The 25,227-nt window shown below is 42.3% G+C and overlaps 1 protein-coding gene across 2 annotated transcripts; it reads right to left on the reverse strand.

The window, feature by feature from the left end:
* Positions 1–318: 318 nt before the first annotated feature.
* On the reverse strand, positions 319–23,461 carry Poxn (Pox neuro). Of its 2 annotated transcripts, XM_065485203.1 has the most exons (5): positions 23,117–23,461; positions 19,110–19,214; positions 9,323–9,543; positions 5,321–5,585; positions 319–2,237 (listed from the first exon to the last, which is right to left on the reverse strand). In XM_065485203.1, exons 2-5 carry the CDS (start codon positions 19,120–19,122, stop codon positions 1,825–1,827), a joined length of 912 nt encoding a protein of 303 aa, XP_065341275.1. In that variant the 5' UTR covers positions 19,123–19,214; positions 23,117–23,461; the 3' UTR covers positions 319–1,824. The 2 variants fall into 2 exon arrangements, with proteins under 2 accessions (XP_065341275.1, XP_065341274.1); XM_065485202.1 differs by lacking the exons at positions 19,110–19,214; positions 23,117–23,461 and adding an exon at positions 17,339–17,542.
* Positions 23,462–25,227: the final 1,766 nt, after the last annotated feature.

Here is a 25,227-nt window from a genome sequence, read left to right on the forward strand (position 1 = left end):
CACATAAATGGAAATTATGATCAATTCGTTAAATCGTTTCCTTCAGCGAAAACAGAACTTTCAATTGTTGAGAAGTGATATGCAACCTGCGAAACATCAATGTGTCACTTGCTGCATAACAACTTTTACGAACTTGATATAATATCTAACTCCTAAAAATGTCTAATTACATCTCCTTTGTGTCAGGGAAATAAATAATCCAATTTAAATTAAATGACCATGTATTTCAACAAAAAATATATCTCAATTGAGATATATTAGAAGTAATTTTTTTTCCTAGGCTTTTGGACAGTGATGAATAAAAATTAAAAGCAAAAAGATATTTATGACTGGTTCAGTTTATTTTATACTTAGGAATACAGACAAAAATCACTATGTCAATGATATTGTTTAAGGACAACCTCATTTTGAACACACATTCAGTCGTCAAGATTACGATACTAAACGTTGAGAGCATTAAACGTACATATTCACATTAATTGGCAACTGGCACCCCTTGAAATTAACTTCTGAATAATCTGTCGCCAGTTGCGTTTTTAACCTGTAATGCTGGTTTTTTTTGGGGAAACAGCTTTGGAATCACACAATCGTAAAAAGGAGGCGATGAGAATAGTACTTTGAGAGTTTGGTTACATCGAGTGGCATGAGATCACAAGTTTACTGGCAACTAAATTTAACAGCATTTAATGTTTCGGTGCGATATCTGAATTTCATCAAGACTGGATACAATATATCGTATTGATGCGATTAGTTCCGAAATGATGTCTTACACACCAGCCTTACAAGTAGGATCCAGTACGTGCGAAGGGATTTGGTGATTTTTATGATTTGAACTGCATTTATTTTTTAAAACGAAAAACAAATTTAGAAATAAATCACGTTGATTTTTGTCACCAAAAACCTTTGACACCACAAATAACGGACCTCTGATTGCTAGAGTTCTTTTATTCAGAGTCGCGCCGATCAGCGGACGTACGCGCATTTGATCCCCGACCATATCTCTTCCCATGTTAAATGAGTTTTCGTAAGTGGCTCTATGTCAAAACTTACTGAAGCCATCCGCGTCTCAATTGGTGTCAAACGAAAGTGCACGAGTTGATTTACAACATAAATCGAAACCATGCGAGATCGGGTAATAAAACAACCAAGAAATTCGCGTGCCTCTTTAATGGGAAGAATTGTGCAGGCGACAGTAGAGACATCTGTTCGTACCCAGCAAGAGCATTGAAGCTCATGCAGTTCAAGCAGTCACGTGACTGAATCCCGCCATCTCATTGACTTAGAGCAGGCACTCACTATACTGCTTGGAGGGAGTGTAAGGGAGAACCCTTAAGGCTGTGTGCGCGCTTGCTCTTAGCCAATGAGATGGCGGGATTGAGTCAACGTGACATCTCGAACTGCATGAGCTTCATTGATGTCGCTAGGTATGCGCAGATGTCACTACTGTCGCCTACTCAAGCTGTAGCTTTCTTCCCATACGAAAAGGGGCACTTTTCGAACGCGAATTTCTCGGTTGTTTTATTTCCCGCGGTCATGGTTCCGACTTATGTTGTAGATCAACTCATGTGCTTTCGTTTGATACCAATTTAAACGCGGATGGCTTCAGTAATTTTGACACAGAGTCGCTAACGAAAACTCATTAAACATGAGAAAAGATAGGCGGGACGTGGATCTGCGCAGGGCGAATGCGCGTCGGCTTGCCAGTTTGCACCACTCAGAATTGAAGGACTCTACCGATTACGTAAGCCTACGAAAGTCTGTCTATCACTAGCTATACACATTCGATAATTCAGTTGGATCGCGTCCACGCGTTCACAAATCGAGTTAGCAGCTGGATGAGGGCGACAGCGGCGGCAAGTCCGCGGACGAGACGGTGCCGCCGATGCACTGCACCAGCACGACGGGCTGCCCCGAGGCGGACATGACGAGGGGCGCCGGCCGCTGCGGCCGCCGGCTCGGCTCCCTCCTCAGCAGCTCTTCGATTGAGTAGGGGTTTTTCTTGGCGGGAGCCTCCTCCGGCGTCTTGTGCTCGCTGCCCCACGCCGCGCTGGTCAGCGGCGGTGGCGACGAGTTGCGTGCCGTCGCGGCCACGCGGGCTGCCGCCGCCGCCACGGCCGCCTGGTGAAGCTGCAGGGCGGCCACCAGCCGCTCGTTCTGCTGCTGGTCGTTCGGGTTGAATGCCGGGATGAACGGCGAACTTCTGCGTGCTACCGCCGCCGCCATGGCTGCCTTCAAGTCTGGAAATTATTTTTAATCTGTTAAATTTACAAGATATGAATATTTTGAAGATTTGCGTGAGTTAAGATAGTGGTTTATACTAATATGGCTAAATTTGCAAAATTTGCATACACAGGTTGGAAGATATTCAAGGTGGAAGAAAACGTTTGAATTGTATTCATAAAATTCATGTCGGTCCATAAAATTTACAATGTAATCAGCTTTTAAGTTCATATTATGCGCAATTTTGATGCAGCTGATCTCTAAATTAGAGACAAGTAATTCCAATTCCGTAAGAAATTTTTCACTAAAATGACTTAATTCTTTAATGAATTTAGACAGTTGAAGACTTTTTATAGTTTATTATATTATGCGTTTTTTACTAGAAATTAATAAAGATGATTAATTATTCAACGAACTACTGTGATTAGGAAAAATTAAAACTTCCAATTTTTGTCTACATTGTGATCGCCAAGTCTCGGGCTTGAGCCATCAGAAATACAAAAACTTTGACTCGTTTCAACCTCCTCTAGATAGCCGATGGAATTTGGGGTAGTTTTTTTTAGATTTTTTCAAAAATTAAAATCGCTCAACTAGAATTTTCAGTCAGAATTGCAAAAAACTAAAAACCATTTAACTCATCTAAACCTCCCATAGATAGCCAATGGAACTAGGGGTAGATTTTTTTAATTTAAGAAGGTTTTGATCAAAGACAAAATTTGCTGAAAGTGCAAAGTGACGTGATTTTCATCGTTACTGCAATGCATAGGGTGGGGGGGGGGGCATGAGGGTTGACTACCTTCAAAACCCATTGGCTATCTAGGGGAGGTTGAGACGAGTCGAATGGTGTGCAGTTTTTGCAATTCGGACTGTTAGAACTCGATATTTGGTACTGACAATATTGGAAAAAATGCAACAATTTGCGTCACTCGTCGCGTAAATAAATATTGAAAAATGCAATAGATTGGTCTAGAATTTTGTCCCGACGAAGGTCATGATTCAAAGGGAAAATTGCACTCGAAAACATGTTTGTCAACAAACTGCGCATGCTGGGGAAAGGGACTCGTCTCTTCCACGGCAAAACACGCGATAGGATATTTTTTGTATATTTGAAGACAAGTTTTTAGTCAAACTAAACAATTTATAGGTTTAAAATGGAATGATTTGTGCTCATTTGAAAGCTCAGGAAAAATGGTTCATCGTCTAAAATTTACAGCCCTATTTAAAAAATAATTTATATGAAAATTCTGGTATATGGACATTAAATTTTTTATTTAGCTCATAATTTTTGTAGTTTTAAAAGTTTCTTGTTCGTATTTTGCCACCTTATCCATTTCCAAATCGAAACATTCGTACTATAAAACGGAAAACATCCTGAAACCGGTTTCACTTTTCAAATCCTTTTTTTATATCATATCTGAATTCCTTGCCGAAGCGAAATTTAAAAATTTATTAGCTTCAGATGAGAATCTTTGCATAATCCTTAAGTTAAAAGGTATTTCACGTCGAATAACGGCGCCGCGTTTATGCTACTGTGTGTTGTTTTTCATTTCCATTCGCGGCCAGCAGTGAAATTAGCTTAATTTACACGGGTGTGCGGAGATTTTCTTGTCTGCGGGTTGATTGATATCGGGGGGAGCCAGCTAGTTTGTAATCACGGCCAGATGAAGCGTGTAATTTATATCAATGAGCCGCAGGTGTTCCTGTTAAAAACGTGGGAACGCAGAAGACAGGCAGCTTTTAGCGAGACGGCCCCGCACAGATTTATCAATTATGCAAAGGAACAGGTTGATAAAATTCCAGCCCGGGTGCCGCTATTAACAACTCTCTTTTTGCCACGGCCGAAACTTTGTTAATGTACTGCTAAAGCTCAAGGGGAAAACTGACGCCGCTTAAAATTTTGGTCACGCTCCGCTAAATTGGCCACAAAAATGTCTGCGCGCTTTATTTCACTCGGAGCAAGCCGCGCGAGAATTGACGCAGCGCTTGTTCAAACAAACTCGATGACAATTTTTTTTAACTGCAGCTCAGCCGCTATTTTAGTTTTAATTTTATTCAGCCTGACTGACGGCGTGAAAGATTAACGCCTGAATAATTGGCGCTGTTTCGGAGGCAAAAAATTATACATACTTCAGGGACCTCAGACTGACCTTGCTCGCGCTTTCAATTGCTAATGGACGTGTGTGTTAGGAAATTGCGTCTGCTCCCAGCAAATGCAAATCACGCGCCATCGTTCAATCGAACGACGCGGAATTAACATTTGTCACACACGATTGACTGGAAATTATTTTCAGCCTGTCAAAAATACAGACGCAAGTGTTCTCAAATGTATTCTGCTCCGCTTGTTACAGGTGTTTTTGCAAGTTGAGGCGCCCTTAATGCGAATAAATCAAAACTACATCATTTTTGAAATGCAAAAATGAAATAAAATTTTAAAATAAATTGTGATGAGTTATGTTTTAATTACAAAGGCTTAGTTAAAAATGTAGCATTATCTGTTAATTTTAAGACGAAATCTACCCAGAAAACGATTTTTAATTGTAAAAAAATCGACAAAATATTTTTTTAAGAGTTTTACGGGATTAATTTGGGAAATATCAGAAGCAATTTCAAAATTGAGGTGTGTTTTGAATTCCCTCTCGCCGAGCCCGATCGAACTACGACCAAATTTGATGTCCTAGGTCAAGTTAAAAGATCATTTAAGTTAATTTCAGTTAATAGTTAAAATTTTGGAATTTTGAAATGTTTAAAATATGCTCAAAAGTTGTCTCATGACATTTTTGTGAAAATTTCAGAGTTTTGTTGTCATTCCTTTTCAAGAAATTAGCGTCAAAATTTCAAAAACCCAAAATTTTCAACGTTTTAATTTTTTTCCAATATTTGCAACTCCAAATCTCGGGTTCTAACCATCAGAATTACCAAACCTACCCACCGTTCGACTCGTCTCTTCCTCCCCTGACTAGCTGAAGGGTTTAGAAAGTATTCGTCCCCATCCCTTTCAACCCCTGTGCTACAATTTTAAAAGCAACAATGCTTCCTCAAGGCTAAATAATTTTTTAACTCCACTCTTTTACTAAGATCGATTTATTTATTGAAAATATACCTGGAGGAGAGTTTGGCTGACGTTCGTGCGACTGCATGAGCGTGACGGGCGGGGTTCGTGCGCCTCCGTGCATGGCTGCGAGGTCGGCGTCCGTGGTGGCGCCGGCGTTGCGCAACACCCTGTTGATGGACGACACGCTGGGGATGGTGAGGGGGTCGCATACCCTCTGCGACAGCAGCGACTCTCTGATCTCCCAGGCGAACAGGCCGGGGTTTTCCTGCTTCAGACGCAGAATCCGCTTCACAACCGTGGGTGTGGCCACTTGCTGCAAAAATCGGGCAAAAAGTCGTCAGTCGCACGCTCGACAGAATTTTCTGGGCCCACCCAGTCGATCCGTCCGATACGCTTTAAACGACCGGCGGCTACGTGGTTTAATCAGAATTAAGTGGCCACTTTTTATAAAATTTAATGCTTTCGTAAGGTAACGTTTTTTATACCAGCAGTCGAGAAAATCCGCGAATACATAAAAAAACTAGGACGAACACATTTCGTTTTTTTCTCTTTCCGAAATTCAGCCTATTTGTCGCCGCGTTCTCAGTGGCGATAATTCATCTTAATGTCCGCATTCAAAGCGTAACCAGTTTAAAACCGGTCACGGTGCGCCAACCAAATGGCTTTGGAATTAGCAAGCGTGTCTGGAAAGAGCGACACACACCTGTGTGTGAGAGCAGCTTGGAGGGCCGTCTAATGAGTCCAAACAGTGATTGCAAATCTGATCGGCGCAGGTGTGCATTTAACCACTCAATCGGCTACGCTCGTTCCGAAGCAGCACTGATTTTTATTTGCATCTTGCCATCACACCGTAAATAAAGCCATTTAGCAATCCTAGTTCGTTCCACCTTAGTGAGGTCGTAAAATCGCCAAACACGCTAGTTAGCAGCTTCCAGAATTTCACAGGACGGCCTGGCGTCTCAAATATCATAATCCTGTGTTCCGCGGCGTCAATCACTTGCCTTCCAGTGGCAGTAAAAGCGGCGGCGCGAAGAAAGGGTAAATAATAAATATAAAAAAACGAAGTGCCTCCGCGCCCAGTTTATTATTCGTAATGACGGCCAAGTGGCCCGTGTAATCTTTTTCACGCACTCTGAATGGGGAGCGGCAGCTCCTGTCGATTCGCTTCATTTGTGTTAACCACTTCTCTGAACGAGTGATCTAGATATGACAGAGGATCTAATTAGACCGTTATTGCACTGATCAGAACATTAGAAAAGAAATTTATAATTATTTTTAAAAAAAAAATCACGGCTAACCAGGATCGGGCCGGGGTTTTCGCCATTTTTTAGATTGACAGACACGATTGTCACGGGTTTCCCTATTTAATCTGTAAAAAAGTTACCTATCTCAGGAATGTGTGTGTGTAAATTCTGTGATGAATCAATCAACTTCTAACATTTCCTTCTATGCGATAAGAACAATTTGACACTGTGTCAAGCCGCCAAAGCAAAAACGAGAAGTGATATCCTAATTATTTAATAAATTAACAGATTTACAGCATTAGGAGATTTTCAAATGATAATCCCTGCTGGGCGGCGGGCTTGTTGACAGAACTCTGCGCCGAAATGCAAATTTCTAATTCGATTCAAAGGCTGACACGGCGTAAATCTCTTGTTCACAGCAAATAAAGTGACAGCGGACCTTGACTCGAGCAGCGCACCTGCCATTTTATCCGCAAAAACTGGCAGATTAATTAACCCACCACCGAATGTGTGCCTTTTTTATTCTTACTCGCACTCATTAGCGCCAAATAAAAATATTCACCTTTCACGAAGGTAGGGCAAAAAGTGGAAAAAGTGTGGCTCGTGTTGATTACAGCTAAGAAGTGTTAATTGCAGGTGGATATTCGTGATTGCGCTTTGAGACAGCCACTTTTAGACTTTTTTTAGCCCGCAGGTGTTTGAGTTGTTATTACTTTGCACGATTTGAATGCCATAAAAATTGTCAAGGAGGAGAGATCCATTTAGTAATGGATTCAAAGATTCAGACGTACGCCTGAAAATTTCAACGGCTGCTCCGAATTCGCGAGGGAACACGGCTTGAAGTTATTTCGCGAGACATCTCCATCAAATTTGACAGGCGGCAAAAAGCATTTCTCGTGAAATTGCCACTCGTCACCGGGCTGGACAAAAAAGAAACTGCCCTCTTTCTCGTCGACAGCGGGTAATGTCTCAATTGTCGAGGGGACGCAGGAATGCGGCGTCTCGTAATTGTAAGCTATTTATGCTGCAACGCAAATTACACGACCGATAAAAAGCATCAAATGGAACGCCGTTTATAAATATGAAATTATTATTGCTCACTGTGTTTAAGAGACAACAAAAAGCCGCGCCAGTACTCAAGGTCGGGGCAAAAAGCCGCTACAAGGCACCTGCGAAGCTAATACATAATTATTTTGCCAGTGATGCCCAATTTTTCCGCGTAAATCATTTGATTCCGCAGCGAGTTTTTTTCACGTCGCCAACAACATGTGTTTTTCCCATTCGATTGTGAGTAAATTACATTATTTAATTAATTGACTACCGCTACTGAATACTAATTTAACAAGCAGCGTTACTTTGTAGCTAACATTATCCTCTATTATTTTTTTTCTTTCGGTATCTAGTTAATTAGCTGAGCAATTTGCACTCGTGGATGGTAATTAACGCGGATTGCGCAAATATATGACATTCAACTAAAATTTTTACTTTTTCCTGCTGTGTGTTTTTGCCATTATAATTTACAGCGTCTTGCATTAAATTTCACGCACTTCTTGCCTTTCTGGATGCGGGTACCGAAATTTATGTCTCGCCATTAAAATCTTCACTGCTAGCCTACTCTTGGCTGTCCATTTTTTTCCGCAAGATCAAATTAGTGTTTCATGGTCAGACGCGAACAACACGCTTTTCGCTGCCGCTATTAATTAAACTCTTTTTGCTCGCACACGGCTGGACACATTTTTTCGGCTCAGGTGCTGCCGGAAGACTTAAAGAGAGAATTTTATGTTTGAGATACATAAGTTGATTTTAGTGCCCGAATTTTGTAGCTTACAGAACCAGAATTCTGAACGAAATAATCAGGCTGCTTTTCATCACTGCACGGCAAGGGGCATAATTAAAACTTAATTAACAATTAATACCAAACGAGCACGCGCACAAGCAGACAATATTAGGTTTAATTGCAGGCGCGAGTCAGCGTGTTTTTATTTATTTATTGATCCCAATCTCTCTCCGGCGCATCTTCTGCGGTGTTTATTAATTTTGCTTTCTAACGACTCGAGCAATTAATCATGGCTCCCTTTCCCTTGCCAGGGAGGCTTCGGCATCACGCACATAATACGAAAATAATCCTCTGCAGCCACAAACCATTATGCTTAATATCTGGCCTTTCCATCTCACACAAACACGGTGTACTCGGAATCCAATGAAAATGATTATGTTGCCGCTGGTGGCGATGGCATTAAAACATTTTTATTTGCATTTGTGCGTCCCACGACTAGTCACGCTACCTCTATCTCCATCTATTTGCACCTGTCCAAATTTTCCATTCACAAAACCGCATTCGTTTTCAAATCTGCTGCCAAACCGAACACTTGAAAAGAAATTCTAGCAACTTGGCCTTGTTCAATTTTTATTTGACACGTGTAAGATTGTGTTCCGTGTTAAAAAATTGTATGTACTCGGAGGCAGAAGCAGACGACGCATTAATAATGTTTTAACTAGCGAAAAATTTAAAAGTTTTTATTGAGTTGTAGGGCGAGTGATTAAATTTAATGGCTGAGCGTGCTGTACACCGTCTCTCGTGTTTCCATTCCGCCCTATGCTCGATAATTGGCAGTCATTACCTAGAAACCCTCATCGTTGAGAACCTGATTTTTACCTGGAGTGTCCCATTGAGACGGGCAAAAAGATGCATTCAGGAATACATATATTGATTCGACTCTACGGCAAGGCAATTATTTCTAATTGTAGCACTGACCCATTAATTAAACAAAACTGAAATTGGCCGCAGTTAATGACAAAAACACACCTTGGTCTTGGAGCCACCAATGGCACCGGGTCGGATCGAGCCCGTTTCGTAGAATCTGGTCAGAATCTTGGACACGCAGCCGTGGGACACGAGCAGCTGTCGTGAGATGTCGCACGGCCGGACGCCGAGGAGGGCCAGCTCCACTATTCGGCGTCGGACGCAGTCTGGCAGCGGACGTCCGTTGACGAACACTCCGCCTAACTGGTTCACTCCGGCTTGGCCTGAAAAACAGCAAACCGTCAGTTCCACGGAAATGAGCAAATTTCTATGCGAATTGTGGGGCTTATGAATTTTGTTTTACTGCTGCGAGGCTGAAACAGCTGCTGATCTTTCTTTTTACCATTTTTCGGATATTTTTTATATAAAAAATCTTTTTCGACGATTCTACGGCGACTGGCGATTGAGCACATCAAAAGAAAGCATATTAAGTAGCTGGATTAGGCCTGAAATCGCAGCGGGAGTGCCTTTAAATTAAATTTATTAAGAAAATATACTGTGGTTCCATCTGTTGGAGGCTTCGAACACTAAGGGCTTATAAAAATGGTATATACTTATTAGTTTTTAAACGTTGAAAGATAAATTTTTTGGCATCTCTTACTATGGTAAATTTTTCCCGAAAGTGTATAGATTTTTTTAATTCTATTAAAAGTGGCCACCCATTTGAATCAGTGCAGAATTAAAGTTTTATGGCCACGACCGCCAGCGTATTAAGTGCCACGAAAAGCGCAATAACAATAGTTTAGCGTGCTATGTGCACAATAAAAGCAATATGCATAGAGACGGAGAAGGAAAAAAGATAACATTTCAATCAAGCGCTCGAATTGCCTCGAAAGGTGGCCAATAAAGATTTTATCGGGCGAGCTCTCAATAAATTTCAGAGCCATATCGCCGCGGCGATTAACTTCTCTTCACGGTGGTTTATGATCGCGCCTACAGCGCTGAAAGAGAGCAAAACACTCAGTCCGCAGTCGTAAATCCGACGCACTTAAGGCAAATTAATTCATCAAAAGTTCTTTAATCCTAATAAAAAATTCGACCGAATTTAATATTGAATCTTTTGTTTACATTGTTTTCCTGATTATAGACATAGCGCCTTGTGATTTGCACACATTTGTCGAACAAAACGCGAGCAATTTTTATGAAAAATCGCGCGGCGTGGTGTCGGCGCGTGTATAATTATAGCACCGAAAGTGCAGGCGGCCGAAAGCGGCGAGACCCGATTTGTGTCGAGCATCTCATTAAATTTAATTATATAAACAGTGAACACGACCGAGGAGGAGCAAAAGTGACAAGAGTGAACACCAGAAGTGAAAGAATAGCATGAGGGAAAAATTATATAGCTCGTTTGCACCGAAGTGTTATTATAATTTAGAGCCAACAAACAAATTGCAGCCTGCAGCCCTCGTTTCGAAAAAATCCGGGACCAAACTATTTGTTTTCGCACGTAATAATGCGCTAATTTATATTGTTCGCACCACTTAGCGATCGGACTGGAGGCGCTCTTCGGCAATTAGCGAAAAGCCAGCATTTCGAGGCGGAAGAGGAAAAAATGTGTCTGCTTAATAGGTAATTTGATTTATCAGCCGTCAGACTCATGAAGCATTTCAAATTTATTACACACAGCTCTCTCGGGTCGGTGCGCCGCCGCGCACGTGATTTATAAGTCGATTTTCCGCACCCAGCCAGCGGCTCTCCGATTTCGAAGCGCGCGGTGTTTTGAAACAGGTGTCGGCCTAATTGAAATCAGCGCATCCATCAACCGCAGACAAGCGGACAAACAAAATTTGAATCGCAAAATCGTTACACGCTTCTGACGTGCCATCAGAAATTCAAATTGGAGAAACTGCGCGGTCGGTGCGTGTGCACGTGTTTGCCAAATTCGCTTCTTCGCAGCGTTCGCCGAGTGACCTCCCGTTCTGGTTATAAAAAAAACGAAAATCCTAAGCCACGCATTTACTCGGAAGGAATGAAGGTGGAATAATAAATATCAATAACAGATTATGGTAAAAAAGGAAAAGGCGATGATCAAAATTAGAATTTGGCTTTGCAAGCCAAAAATTTAGAACATTTTGCTTTGGTACGCAAACAGGAGCAAGAAACAGTTAAAATGCTCGAAAATTTTAATTTTTTTCGCTTGATTTGCGAATTAATAGAGAAAATTACCAAAATTGTGAAATAAATCGTGGTCTTACAGTATGGAGACAATTCTTGATCAGCGTGCAAACTTTTGAGCCGACAATTTATGCGGCTACCTGGGAAATTTATAGCATTTTCCTCATTTTAAGTAAATCTGCAAAGCCTCACACATAAAATAAAAAAGGTTGTTGGGCTAATCAGGAAACACATGTCATGTCTGGTCAGGTTTGCCTAAAAGTGTTAAAGTAAGCGCTGTCATCTACTCGCAAATTACGGTGTCTCTCACTTTTACACTTTGTGATCGGCCGGCCGCGTCTTCCTATGAAAACCGCACCAAACAAATAATTTTATAATACGCGCGGCCGGGCGGGCAACAAAAATGCTCTGCTTCTTTTACATTTTTATTGCCGGCGGACTGGAGGAAATGGAAGCAGGCTCGCGAGATATCACAGCGGACGGTGGCGGCCGCGGGCAATTGGGCCCCGACGAGTCTTAATTCACCTGCGCGCCGCTGCCGTATTTTTCGCCGGCGAAATATCATTTTAACTACTTTTTGTCCGGCATTCTTCTGCACCGTCCACCAAAAGTTATGGCATCACGTGCGTGTGTTATTAAATTCTAAACACTCTCTTCTGATGCTTATCTTGATTTGGAAATAATTTGTTTGAACACACAGACGCACACAAATTATTTCACATCCTGTCTTGTGGCACGCTCTCTATTTCTGCATGCAACTCGTCGAGCCTTCAGACCTTTCAATCATTCATTATGATGTTTGAAATTAGGCTAATTTCTCCATAAAATGACCTACGTGGAAAGGTCAAAATGGTCGAATTAAGCCATTCACGGCGGACCTCAATTTTAGCGACAACGTTTTAAGTGGTTCATGAATTTCAATGCATGCGTGCGGAGCTCGATGATTAAAATTATGGACTGCTAATTATAGCTTGGGAGGAAAAGACCCTTTCCGAGTGTAAATAAAATTATGATAATCTCGACTATTTCCCAAAATGAAATTAATTTAAATACCAGATTGGTCGGGAGTTTCTTCACTCGAACGCATCGTCAGCGATGTAATTATCGATTGTTAAGATTCCAGCGTGCAGGAAGGAAAAGGCCGATCCATCTTTTAGGGAAGTGCATGGCAGGTGAAAAAAATGCGGAGGAATCCAATGAATCGAGAGGGAAGGACATGTTAACCGCAATTGAAATAATAACGGCAGTGAATTCCATCCCATCGCGGCTCGTGCAATTATTTCCTCGGAGGTTAAATCCACTGGGTTAATAAAACAAACAGCTCCCGCGAGACACGTGCTCGCGTTTGTATGATTATTTGTCATTAGTGCGCGCGGGGTGCTGTCGACCGCAGTCGTTTGTTTGCGCTTCTTTGACTCAAATTGGCCCCTGCGCGACTCGATAATGACTATCATGCGCGCGTCGCAAACCATTGTTTTGCCGGCATCGCGGCAAAAATTGGTGTTATTGATTCCGAGATTAATTTTCGTATACCTGCCTGGCGTTGATCGCCCTGCGGAAATTCTATTTCTCTGAAACGCAGTTTATTGTCCGAAAAAGCGTAACCATAAAACAGCCCAGCTTGATACTTTTTGAATACAATGTCACAATCTTGGCAGGCATGAAAACGAATTTCCATCTCCGGGCCAGGTCGTTGAATTTTACGACCGAAAATGTGGTTTAATTGAGCTGAATATGTAATTCGATTATTCATTTAAATACATTTACATGCTAATGTGTCAATAAAATGTTTATTAGAAGATAATAAGAGGGAGCGAACGGGTTATTGGACGAGGCCGGTGCGCGAAATAATGTTGCCGTCTCCTCCGGCGGTGCCTCTGCCACGCGGCTGATTGGAAATTTTAACTCTCGCAATTGCTCCATTTGGTTAATCGAATCCATCTACGATTGTTATCGGCTTAGCGATAGTTTTATGGATCATACATGAATTTTGATGAGCTTAAATCACCGAGCCGAAATTAAATTGCAAAAGTGTTGATTGGCGAATGTAAATTAAGATTATTTAATGCGTACTAAATCGTTCTTGTGCTTCACTTTTCAGCCGTTTATTTTCCCTCATTAATGATCGCTATCTGCCGCAACTGTTCATCCAGATAAAAAATCTAAATACACAAATTTCCTGCAATTAAAAATTAGTCTTTGGTGTTTCCTCCTTGGCTTTTCCGGTGACACACGCGCCGAAGAAACAAACAATGGCACGCTTTTCTTTGCTCGCAATGTGTCATCTCGCGATCGTAATCTTTCTTACAAGAGTGCATCGGCCCACTTCACCTTTTTACAACGCGCTCGCCTTCGGCCTTTCCTAGCTGCATGCTCGCGTCGCGTGACGCGTACATTTGAATGTCGGTGCGTGTACCGAAAACGGGCAGATGCGCCTTTCTGACTGGAAACTTCGGGGATCGGCTTCGCCTGAGCTGCCCACAGGGGCCACGGGTGGTCCTTGTTGCGAGACGTGACGGCTCGATGAGTACCAGCGTTTTGCGCGCGGGTGACAGCTTTTTGACATGATAATCGCCACTAATGCGACCGCAAAACCGACAAGTCTCGTAATTGGTCATGAGACGAGTTATTCTCGTTAAATTGTAGCGGGACCAAGTCTTAATCGGTACCTATTCTTTGAATTATTAGAAATTAAATAGTGTTTTTGAACCTCTGCTCAGCCGGGTCCCAATAACAGAGTCCTCAGAGGAGCTTGGAGTCAATCGTGGCCATCTTTTCGCCATAATCCTCCTCTTTGATTGAAACGCCAGAAAACTACTGGAAAGGTGCGAAAACCAGCAAGTGGCTTCTACCCGCCAGTTGAGCTATTCAAGCATTTCCTGTCACTATACATTTGCCATCTCTAACTTTGCTTAGAATTCCTAACAACGGGCTAGTCGGAATCAACGCGATATTACTTTTGGATCTGGATTGCATTTCCATAAAAGAATAAACCCACTCTTGGTCCAGCTCGTCAGGTATTTTTATATGCATAAACATTTTTGAAACTGTTCAGAGTGTAATGAAATTTTCCGAGAACAAAGCAGCCGCACTTTTTGCCCTTGAAGAGAGGCACATGTTTGAAAAGAGTGACGAACAACTTTCTGAAAGGAATTTCAAAAATGAACTCGAGCTCTTGGGGGTTTTCTTCTTAGCAGAATCCGTTTCATTACGGTCCCTGTCATTTCACTGGAGAATTGAAAGGAGAGAGAGAGCGATCTGATATGATTTTTATTGATGGAAGTAAAGCGACGCCAACTTGTCAGAGAATTAATTAGCATTCTTCGGGCCGCTGTTTTATGGGCATCGCTCGCTCATTTTCATCAACCAGCAAATAATTACAAACCACTCAATTAAACCCGACAAAGACGCGGCGGCTGTCCCGTGGTAATTTCAAAGCAGCACTTCCCGTCAAAATACATCTCCGAGTCGGCATTAAAAATGGCGGCGCTCGCCCGGGTAATGACGGGGCCAATAAAATTATGCTAATGCCAGCCTAGGTGGCTTAGACTGCGAAATAAAAACAGCCTATAAATTATTAGAGGCGCACTCGAGGTCCGCGTGCGAGTGTCCTTCCTGATAATGAGTGCGGACCAGACTTTTCGCGATTGGGCCGCGCGCGAGTAGTCGGCCTTGGCGGCTTTTCGGCTGGCCGGCACGCGTCTCTGCCAGAGATTGATGGTCCGATTTTGGTCGCCTCGTGCCCACCTGCCCGATTAATCCGCCGAATATTGGCCATTGGGTCGCCCAATTGGCGATGGCGCATTCCATGCGTGTGCCGCTTTCGCGAAAACGAGTCTTACGCCGCCGCCGCCACCGCCGCATCGAATTTTAACGGACGTGTAGATCTTTTCCTCGATAACGTACGTGATCAAGAGGCAAAAAATTCTGCGCTTCAAGCTGAATTATTGGACTGGCAATGGCGCACTTAAAAGAGCCAACGTGTTTGTGTTTGCGATTTGAACTCAAAAGGCGTTTTTTTTCATGATCGATGCGCGCTTTAATTCGAGTTAATTGGCAATTTATCGCGCTCATACAGTGCTCAACCTTCGGTCAGGATTTTTCCACTCTTTTACCTGCCAGACAAGACGATCTCCAGACTGTTTTTTATACGGAAATATAGCACAATTTTAACACAGCTAACATGAATGGAAAATGAATTTAAATGAGAAAATTTTGTAGGGAGTGGAGTAGAAAAACATTTTTCTACCCTTAAACTAATCATTATTTTAAGTGAGATGGACAATTTTATTTGAGCAGATTTAATTTCAAACAACCTCGAAACTTTGCCTTACCGGTTCGATATGTGTGAAATCATTTTGTACATTACTACCCTGCTCTACCTAAATTCAAAACACGAGTGTTAAATTTATAAATTCGAGATAGAAAATGATAAAAAAATCGATACGATTTAAAATTTAGCTCAGGAGATGAAATTATGGCCATTAGGGGTTGAGGGGTGGAGGGTGAGCACCCCAAAACCTAAGTAGCTCACCAGGGGGAATCAAGCCCAGTTTTTGCATTTCTGACGCTTAGAACCAGAGATTTGGCGCTGACAAAATTTGGAAAATTCCGAAAAAAATGTGTTTTTCCAAATTAAAATGGAATTTCTCGAAAACTAAACCTAATGCCCCCTTGAAATTTTAACACGAGTTCACACGTACCCTGAGACCACTTTTGAGGTCGCTTCGGATTTTTTTGGATTTCAAAATCCAAAAGAGAGCCGGAAATTTTCGAAAATGAGCTTTTGTGACCTCAGATTTAGTGTTCATTTGATCAGGCTTGACATTAACTTTTAAATAGCATCAAGTCATTCTCGAAACTCGCCAAAAATGTCTTTTAAATTCGCAAAAACGAAAATTTGAGCTAAGAATAATCGATGGTGTTTTCCTGTCAGAGTTTCCTTGTGAGCCGCAAGCTAACTTTGTAATTTTATGAGGCAATTGACTTCTAAAACAATTAAACAAATCGAACTTTCTCTTTTGCTACGCGCGTTGCGATTTGTACATTTGTAAATATATGTACAGTTTGACACCAGCGACACGCACGTTGAGAGCATGTAACATATTATAAGAAAAAGAAACGAGATCAAACGAGATTGACTTGTCTGCGCGAGCACGAGCATCGCTCGCTTTTATCGAGGTAAACAAACAAGCCGAGCATAATTGCGCCGGTACGTTTTGCATAGCGCGCGAGATTGTGCCGGAAAATGAGCGTAGACGCGGATGGATGGATGCTGCGTGAAAAAGATTATTTGCCTGTGTGTGGCGCACGGGGCCGAGAGGGAGGTGTGCGTGAGATCACGCTAAGCCCGTCACGAGTCACGGAATTGAGTTGTTTTATGTACGTATGCGCTGGCTCGCTCTCGGACCCCGTGTTTGCATACTGTACCACTTTGCTCAGCGCTCACGTCAGATGTCTATCATCTCCACAGCGCATGTCATTCAAAACACAATAAAACTGTAGTGGAATTTGTTAAACTGAAAATGAATTAATACCCGCAGCGGAGCGAGTGTTCTCTCCGATGTGCTCGTAAAATGGCATAAAGCTGCACACACGACATCACTCCTCGCAGGCACGCCGTTTTCACGCAATTTATTCCGCGAGCGCACTCTTAGATGTTGTGATATGGTGCATAAATTAGAGGCGCCCAAATTTGCATTTTGCTCTTGAATAATCTCAATTTTTCTTCTGACTTTATTGCTTACTATATGCATAGTTTTTTCAGGCAAATTCTTAAATAGCTCTAATGCAATTAATAAACTCAGGGCCAACCAGCTCTTATTTATACATAAAATATGCGAGCGAAGGACTCTGATAAAAACATCTATAGACTTTAAATTTTTCACTGAAACGAATTTGTACCTGAAAAGATTTTCCGCTTGGTCCCCATATCGCGTCCACAAGCCACGCACTTAAGTGTTAAGTTTGTTTGCCGAGCAATTCGCGACTCATGAGTCTATTGCTCTGAGCGCAGGCTTATCTGCCGAAGAGAAATGCGCGAGTGTGTCTTGCCGCGTGATTAGTAGAGTTATTTCTTGCCTTTTCAATCAATCTGCTTCTCGGTTATGGTTATATTTGGACCAGAACCTGCCAAGAGTGGCATGAAACGGCTGCGGCTGCGTCTGATAAGATAAAGTGGCCGCGCTTCAAGTAGCTATCCGCCGTCGCAGAGTCCAATGTTGACGAAAGTCGCCTCATCATGTGCCGAAAATCAGCAAGAAATGTGTGGACAACCGAAGGATCATGCTGGAATTTCTCGAGTGCTCCCGTATGATAAGACGGACGTGACACCGTGATTGTTACAATATGCCAATCGCAAATTTGAATACATCATAATTGATTAAATCGAGTAGTCCATGTCTATAGATTGCGATATTGCACTTCATCTTGAAAACTATTTCAAAATCCTTTTTTAAAGATTTTTACAGTGGCTTCGTTGGGCAACAAACGACCGTGTTCAATTTGAGGAGTTAATTTATTTGCGTGTGTGTTTATTGGCGTCAGTAGCACCCATGTAATTTTATCTGGAGAAAGAGTAAATAAGCTATTGCACCACGAATCAGAAGAGAAGCGCGTTCAGGGAGGTCTGATTGATTGCACGTTCGAGCTCTCGAGTGAGCGAACGTCAAGATTGCCCGCACGTGAGATGTTTCAATTACCGCGGCGAGCAATTGCTTGTCACGTGACTCGTATTTATTGTGACTATCAATGTTTACCACTTGAGAAGAAAGATCTGTTAATTGGCGAAAGCAGAAGGGTGGAAATTTTGTAATTCCTGGATGTTGGTTGTTTTGAAGCCAAAGCGTGACGCCAATAACCTCAAAGTCTATTCGCGAAAAAAGACACGAAGCGGTGGAAAACCTTTGACCTTTTGGTTTGGAAAGGTAAATATTGTGCAATTTGTTGCGATTAATTTTATGGTTATTGTGGAAACTTTAAACCGTTGGAGCTGTAGATGGTGATTAATTTAATTAGCTAGCCGCTATGCAGAAATGAAAATACTGTGGAAAAGCAAAGTGGCATAAAAATGTTCGCCTTAATAGCGTTCTGCGCGCAAATTCTTCTTTCGCAATTGCTGAATGTCAGGTATTTCTTTCAATTAAGAAACCCGCTAAGAGAGGTAATTAAAACGAATGCTGATTAAAGCGTGCAATCTGGACCGCCGGATGAAAGCCGAGTAATCTTTGGCTGCTTTTGCCCCTTATTTCAAGGCGCGCGTGTGCACGCAATGGGTGGTCCCGTCTTTTGCGCGGACCAGCATGAAATCTGTAGTGATATGTAATACAACTGACCGCAAAGTGTAACCTGCCAACGTGAATAATTTACTCGCGCGCGCAGCTCAAACATGCTCTTTTATTTATTCGCACGCGGAATTAATTATTGTATCTAAGTGGAGCAATAATAATTATAATATCTAATGTGAGCGAATGATAATTTTTCTGCATGCGTGGCTGGTCGAAAGAAAAATTGCGTGCGTCGTCCAGCAAAAAATCATGGCTATAAATTTCGACTGACAGAAATGCAAATTTACAAGTAATAAACATGTTTGAAATGGCTTCTAACTTTTTGTAAAACTGTTTTCGATAAGCAATAAAGTAAAAAATGATATAATTCGGCTGAAATTAAATCTTACCTGTGTGCGGCATGTTGTGAGGGTAATCAAGACGGGCAGGCTGCCGAGCTGGGGCTTGAACCTGCAGTGGAGAGCCGGGCAATGCGAGCAACAGCAGCAGCAAATCTGTAAGATAGACGCGCGAGCAGAATTCATTAATCGGCGGGCAGAGAGCAGAGTGCAGGAATAAAGAACGCGCAGACTAACAGCTCGGCCGCAGTTGTCATTAAATATCGCTTATCTCGCTCTAAATGAATGGTGGAGCCACACGCGTCGATTTCAAAATATTGACGCTCGCTGCGAGCGAATAACGCGTAAAAAAGGACGGTGAAACACTTAATGCACTTATCACGAGGCAAGTGCCTCCTAATTAATCTCACCATACCGTCCCGATCAGTTATTAGCTGGAATTAAGAGCAGGATTAATAGTTTTTTTTTTATTTCTTTATAACAAAAACTCAGCGAGATTGATTGTCTTACCCTTGTACTTATGTAATCTAATCGTTAAAAAGTCTAGGGAAATTTTAAATGTTCAAACTGACGGTCAAGAATATATCAAGATAAGTAGGAAAGTCTTTCTAATCAACTTAATATTTCAATGACATTTTTTATCGCTAATTTTTTACAACAAAATCTATGGAACCTCCTTCTATTATTCTTTGAAGGACCGGAACCGAACAGTATAAAATATTTATAAATTTTTCCTATTGCCTGGAGAGCAAAAATCACGGCGAAAAATTATCGACGCCTCCCAACGATTAGATAATTGTCTAATAGGGTTTTGACAATTACGGTGTCTATAATTTAACAGCTCCGCATTAAGCACGCCAAATGAGAGAAAAATTTATCCAGGAGCGTTAAAGAGTGTCGGGTCCAATCATCCCCAGCACAATCTTTGGCATCTCGGCGTTGGATCGAATAATGGAACGCGCGGCGTGCACCTCGCAGGCATCACTTAATTTTTTCTTAATCGGCACCTTGGGTTTTTCTTTGAAGTGCCGATGAGGCAGCGTGTAGAGTGAGTGAAGAAATCATGCGAGCATGCAGCAGCAGCAGCAGCATCCGCAGCATCCAGCGCCGAAAAAACACACAGTTTGTCGTAAAATATCTCAATTAAAGCACGCTTCATTTTGTCGTAATTAAACGGCATTAAGTTGTTTATTCCTCTAATGGCACGAGCGTTCACGGAATCGGGAAAAATGCCCGTTTAATTACGATCGGCAGCAGTCGGAGGCGGAAATTGAGATTAATTAGGCGAAAATTTGTAAGAGCGTTGTAAAGAGAACCGCCGAATCAGACCAAATTAATCTAACTGGAACGCGTTACCTTTGATGTCGGGTCTTTTGGTACACAAAACAGCGGCACCACACTCGTTTTATTGCCTTGAAATATTCGCTGCCCTCGATGAGCGCGGCCCGTCCGGCGACTAAAATAATAAAACGAAAGGTATACCGTGGAAATTAACGAGAACTAACCACCGCCACGGGAGAAGGAAGAACTGTAATATGGTTAAAGCAACCGTTTCTAATTTAATCAGCTGTCAAATCTATCAAAGCTCATTGGCGCGAAATTAAATTTCTAATTGTAACAAAGCGAGGCAAAAGGTTCGAACGATCGACGATCGAATTTTAATTAAAATTTAGCATTTATTTTTTTTCAATCGATGAATTACGTGAAGGCTTTGTAATTTTTTAAACTCAGTTGGGTCGGAGGGGAATTAAACTTCACGGAAGCACTTAGTGCAGCTAATTTTAGAAAATATCGAGTTCGGGAAAGCGGATTTTTTCCGATAATGAATGGGCAGGCCGCACGCGCTTTTGCCAAGCCACCGCGGGAGCAACAGCGAGCCACCGGTAATTACGCGGGCGTGCGATAAAACAACAACCCCGCGCGCGCGAGACGACTAATTATACGCGCGGAGGGCATAAAGGGGCGTTTGAAAAATAGCACCTGATACGCGATCTGCAGCACGAGGGGTTGCACGCGCGCACTCTCGAGTTAAACTCGCGGGGCCAGTGAGCTCCGCGGCCGCTTTGCTACTTTTATTGGATGCTGCGCTTGCTCTCATGACTCTCGTCGCCTGCTATAAATAATTCATCACACCGGTTGTTTTTGCACAAAAGGTGTGATGCCCGTCGTAAAACGATTAAAATTATCGCACCCTGACCGCAATAAAGCGTAATTTTTTGTGCAACCCTCGAGCGAACGGGCTCTCTAGTTTTATATGGCCGAGACTTATTTTCGGTTTGTCAGGTGCGCCTGCAGATATTACACTATTTACACGAGAAAAGTAAGTTGCAAACAAGGTGTGAGCGGGCCGAGTGATATGCAAATTTTCCACTTAACGCAGAGCAAATAAAGCAGCAATATCTCGCCGAAATTGAGTGCCATTTTTTCAGGTCGTTCAATAACATATATATCGTGTTTAAAACTGCCTCCTGGCAAATCAGTGGCAATCTCGAAACCCCGAATCGTTATTTTTTACGGTTTTTTTAAATCGGATAATCAGTCTAAATTATGGAAAAAGTTAAAAATTTCCCAGGTTACCGTTTCAATTTTTTTGAGAATCGGCATATCAAGCAGTGAGCATTGTCTCCTTATGTAAAACCACATTTTATTTCACAATTCAGGGAATTTTTCTCAAAATTTGCAAACCTTTGGATGAATTGCGACGAAAAATCATTATTCGAGAACTTTAGCAAAATCTGAAATTAAACCGTTCCTCTGTTCTGATTTCGTTAGTATTGCTAAATTTCACACAAAATAAACCACTTGCTATGGTCAACAATGTAAAACGTTCTCTATTGTCGGCGTGTTAATTTGTACAAAACTTTCTATCTGACCAGGCAAAAGGTATCGTTTCTGTGTCTCGATGCTGCGCCTGCGATAAGCGCGGTGTGTTGTGCGCTTTATGTTCTGTGGAGAACGGGCCTCTCTCTAATTACAGGTTAAAAGTTATTGCCGCGTAAAAGCATGTAATGCCCCCCGCATTCTGAACGCAATCACCTTTCGCGCGCGCTCGCGTCATTTTATCACAATATTGGCATCGCGCGAACCGAAAACGCGGCGGCGGCCCTGCGGTGTCGGGGGTGATTTTGACAAAGCGTTGAAACAGCCCGCGAGCATGCAATATCTGCATTAATTAGCATTCATTACCTGCCCGGGCTGCAGTTTTAACACACTGATTACACGGTATTAATCGCCCGAGAGCGTGAATAAAGCATTTTGATGTAATGCCCGCGATAAAAAGCTCGAAAACGAATACAACAAGCGCCGCCGCCGGTGTCGCGAAATCGTGTGTTATTTTTCTATACACACGTGCTGAGAAATCGTTATATTTATTGCCCGCACTTAATGGGGATTGCGTCCAAAAGCACAGAAAAATAAATCGGATTCAATCTATATGTATGAAACAGATAAAAGTTGAATGAAGAGCAGCACGCGCGTTGATGTTTCTCTGATGCAAGAGAGAAGCTCGAGCAAAGTTTGTTTTTGATAAATTGAATCTGGTCGGAAAGCACACACTTGACGCGGATGAAAGAAATAAAAATAAAAACTGGTACCGATAAATTTGTCGAGATTACACGCGCGCAAGTTAAAAGCAATTTTCTCGAGCGCCAACACCGTCCTTGACCCACCGAGTAAGTGGACAAAAAGTGACCGGTAACGCTGGTTTTTTGGTGATACGCTTTTGATCGAGTACAGCGATTATGCAACAGAACCACTTTTGCTTCATGGATGTATACAAATTTAATGCGGTCTCAATTACGCAGCAAATTATACGGTTTCGGTTCTACTGGTTAAATGCTGCCGAGCTGGTTTGCTGGCGGTAGTGTTTAAAACGAATTATGCGGACGCAAAATTCGGTTGTGAAGGCGAAAAGTAATGATTAATAATTCAATTTACAGCAAACACACCCTCAAAAACGCCTTATTATGAAAAATAAACAAAATTAATCTAAGTAGACCAAAATAAAACTTCAGACTCTTCCGTAAAAAGACTAAACACGAAGGAGAATTGGCACTCACCACGACGTGTGTCAGTGAGTCAGTCAGGGTGCGGATGCGGAGGAGCCGGCCGGAAAAGGGTGCTTGTGCTGGCAGCGAGCGAATCAAAGTGGCGTGTCGTTCTGGAACCCGAGTGTGAAGATGGCACGGTGGCTGCGGCGCGAGGCGGCGGCGTGCGGAGGCCGCTCGGCTGCCCCCGGCGGCGCGTGCCGGGGGTGGGGGCTACGGTGCGCGTGCTGCGGGGCCGCGGCGCCGAGTGGCGTCGACGCGACGCCTCACGCGCCACCTCCGCCGACGCCGCCGAACCCCCGCGAGCGCCAATGAGACGCGCGGGAAGGCGGGGCACGAGTCGTCCCCGGGCGGGCGAGCCGCTCGGGAGGAGCGCGCTCGTCTGCGCGTCGCGGCTGCTCGATGCTCGCTCGCGAGCTCACTCTGCCGCTGGACCACCACAGCGATGCCCATGCCTTTCCTTCCACTCAATCCCCTGGCTCGCTTCTTCTCTCTTCGCTCCTAACTTTCTTTTTCTTCCCTTCAAACCTGTGCAAATCGAAACCGTTTTATTCTTGATAAAAATTAACTCATTATCCAAGACGCCTGGTTTTTTTTTATTAGTAAAAAGTTTAAAGAAAATTCGTGAATAATCCTTTTTGTCTACTGTATAAAAATTATTAAAAGCTATAATACTTCTTTTAGGAAAACTTCTGAAAAGTTTCCTCACTAATCAAGCACTGTCTCCTTACTGTAAAAACAAGATTGTTTTAAAATTTTTCGTCAAAATTCCTACTCCGTTGGATAGATCGCGACAAGACGGATCGAAATCAAGCGAAAAATCGATAATTTTGGCAATCTGAAATAGTATGTCCCTGTTTCGTTAAGTTCATAAACAAAAATCTCAATTAACTTTGCAATGTTCAACAAAGCAAAAAATGTTCTTAATTATGTTAGCCTGTAAAGCTCTCTTCTAAGTAATTCTGAGGCAATATTTTTCGCCATATTGTAAATAAAACAAACTGTCGGGACAGATTGTTGATAAAAAAAACTACCTGTTTAAATCAAATTACTGGTGATTACCGTCAATTGAATACCAACTAGCGTTTTAAGACTTCAAGGTGCCGACAAAATTTCTCTTCAGTGGGCCTTCAAAAAGCATGAGTAGAAGAAATTAAAACGATAAACAGGGAGGGGAAATATTGAGTGCGTTCAAGAAGAATTGACAAAACCTGAAGGTGGTGCTTAAGGTTAGAGTAAAAATTCCAACGGCAAGGTGTGCAGAAATTGCGTCTTAGGTTTAATTTATGGTGAAATTTTGAGATTACTTCGCTCTCCTCGTGATTGAGAAGTAGAAGAAGGTTCCTTTTTGTTATAAACAACTTAGGAAAACGCCGATAAAAATTCGTTAAGGGTGGTTTGTCCGGGGGATGATGGTCAACATCAAAGTTGACTTGAAGTCTTTCTGTTGAGACCAGTGCTGAAAGTAATGAACCAAAATATAACAGGTATTTCAGAGATTTTACCGGGAATCTCGGCGAAAACTCTTTTATCATCGATAATACGAATAAAGCTGCAAGGGCATACATCTCAAGAAAAACTAATCCCACCTCCTGAAAGCTGATGAAATTTTCAATATTTTCCACACGAATAAACTGCTCCAGTTAATTCCTGTCAAAAGTTTCCCAAAATTTTTAAATTTACAAGATATTTTTCAGGTTTGTCTAGATTTATATTAAGTCTTTGGTAACATTTTCTAAAAAAATCATCACTTTCCCTCGAGCCGTTATTGTGCTAAACCCAAGATCCTGCCAAGAAAAACCAAAACACGACAAGGTTTCCAAGAAAAATGAAAAAATTACAAATGTTTGGACATCGATTGTGTTGTCGGTGTACTGAATAGTCTTTCTGGACCTTGATTATGGAATTCACTCTCGGTTACTTTCGATGTACGAAGGGGAATCTCCAAACCAAAAGGCGAAATTCGGTGAGAGGGAAACGCAAAGAGAGGCGAGGCGCGTGTGGCAGAGAGAGAAGTGGCACGCGAGTCAAACGCGTCTTTAGCGTCAGTCGAGCGACCCATCGCTGATGCAAAGCGTCTCTCCACTGCACGATGCCGTCCTCTCACGATGAGTCGTGGCTAT

This window comes from Cloeon dipterum, chromosome 3 (genome assembly GCF_949628265.1).
Source record: "Cloeon dipterum chromosome 3, ieCloDipt1.1, whole genome shotgun sequence".
Classification (NCBI taxonomy): domain Eukaryota; kingdom Metazoa; phylum Arthropoda; class Insecta; order Ephemeroptera; family Baetidae; genus Cloeon; species Cloeon dipterum.

Coding starts and splice junctions, on each gene's coding strand:
- Poxn (XM_065485202.1), bottom strand. CDS start 17,366: ATGGGGACCAAGCGGAAAATCTTTTCAG. Junction 9,544..17,338: donor CAAGCGGAAAATCTTTTCAG/GTACAAATTCGT, acceptor GCTGTTTTTCAG/GCCAAGCCGGAGTGAACCAG. Junction 2,238..5,320: donor TCAGCCAAACTCTCCTCCAG/GTATATTTTCAA, acceptor AATAATTTCCAG/ACTTGAAGGCAGCCATGGCG.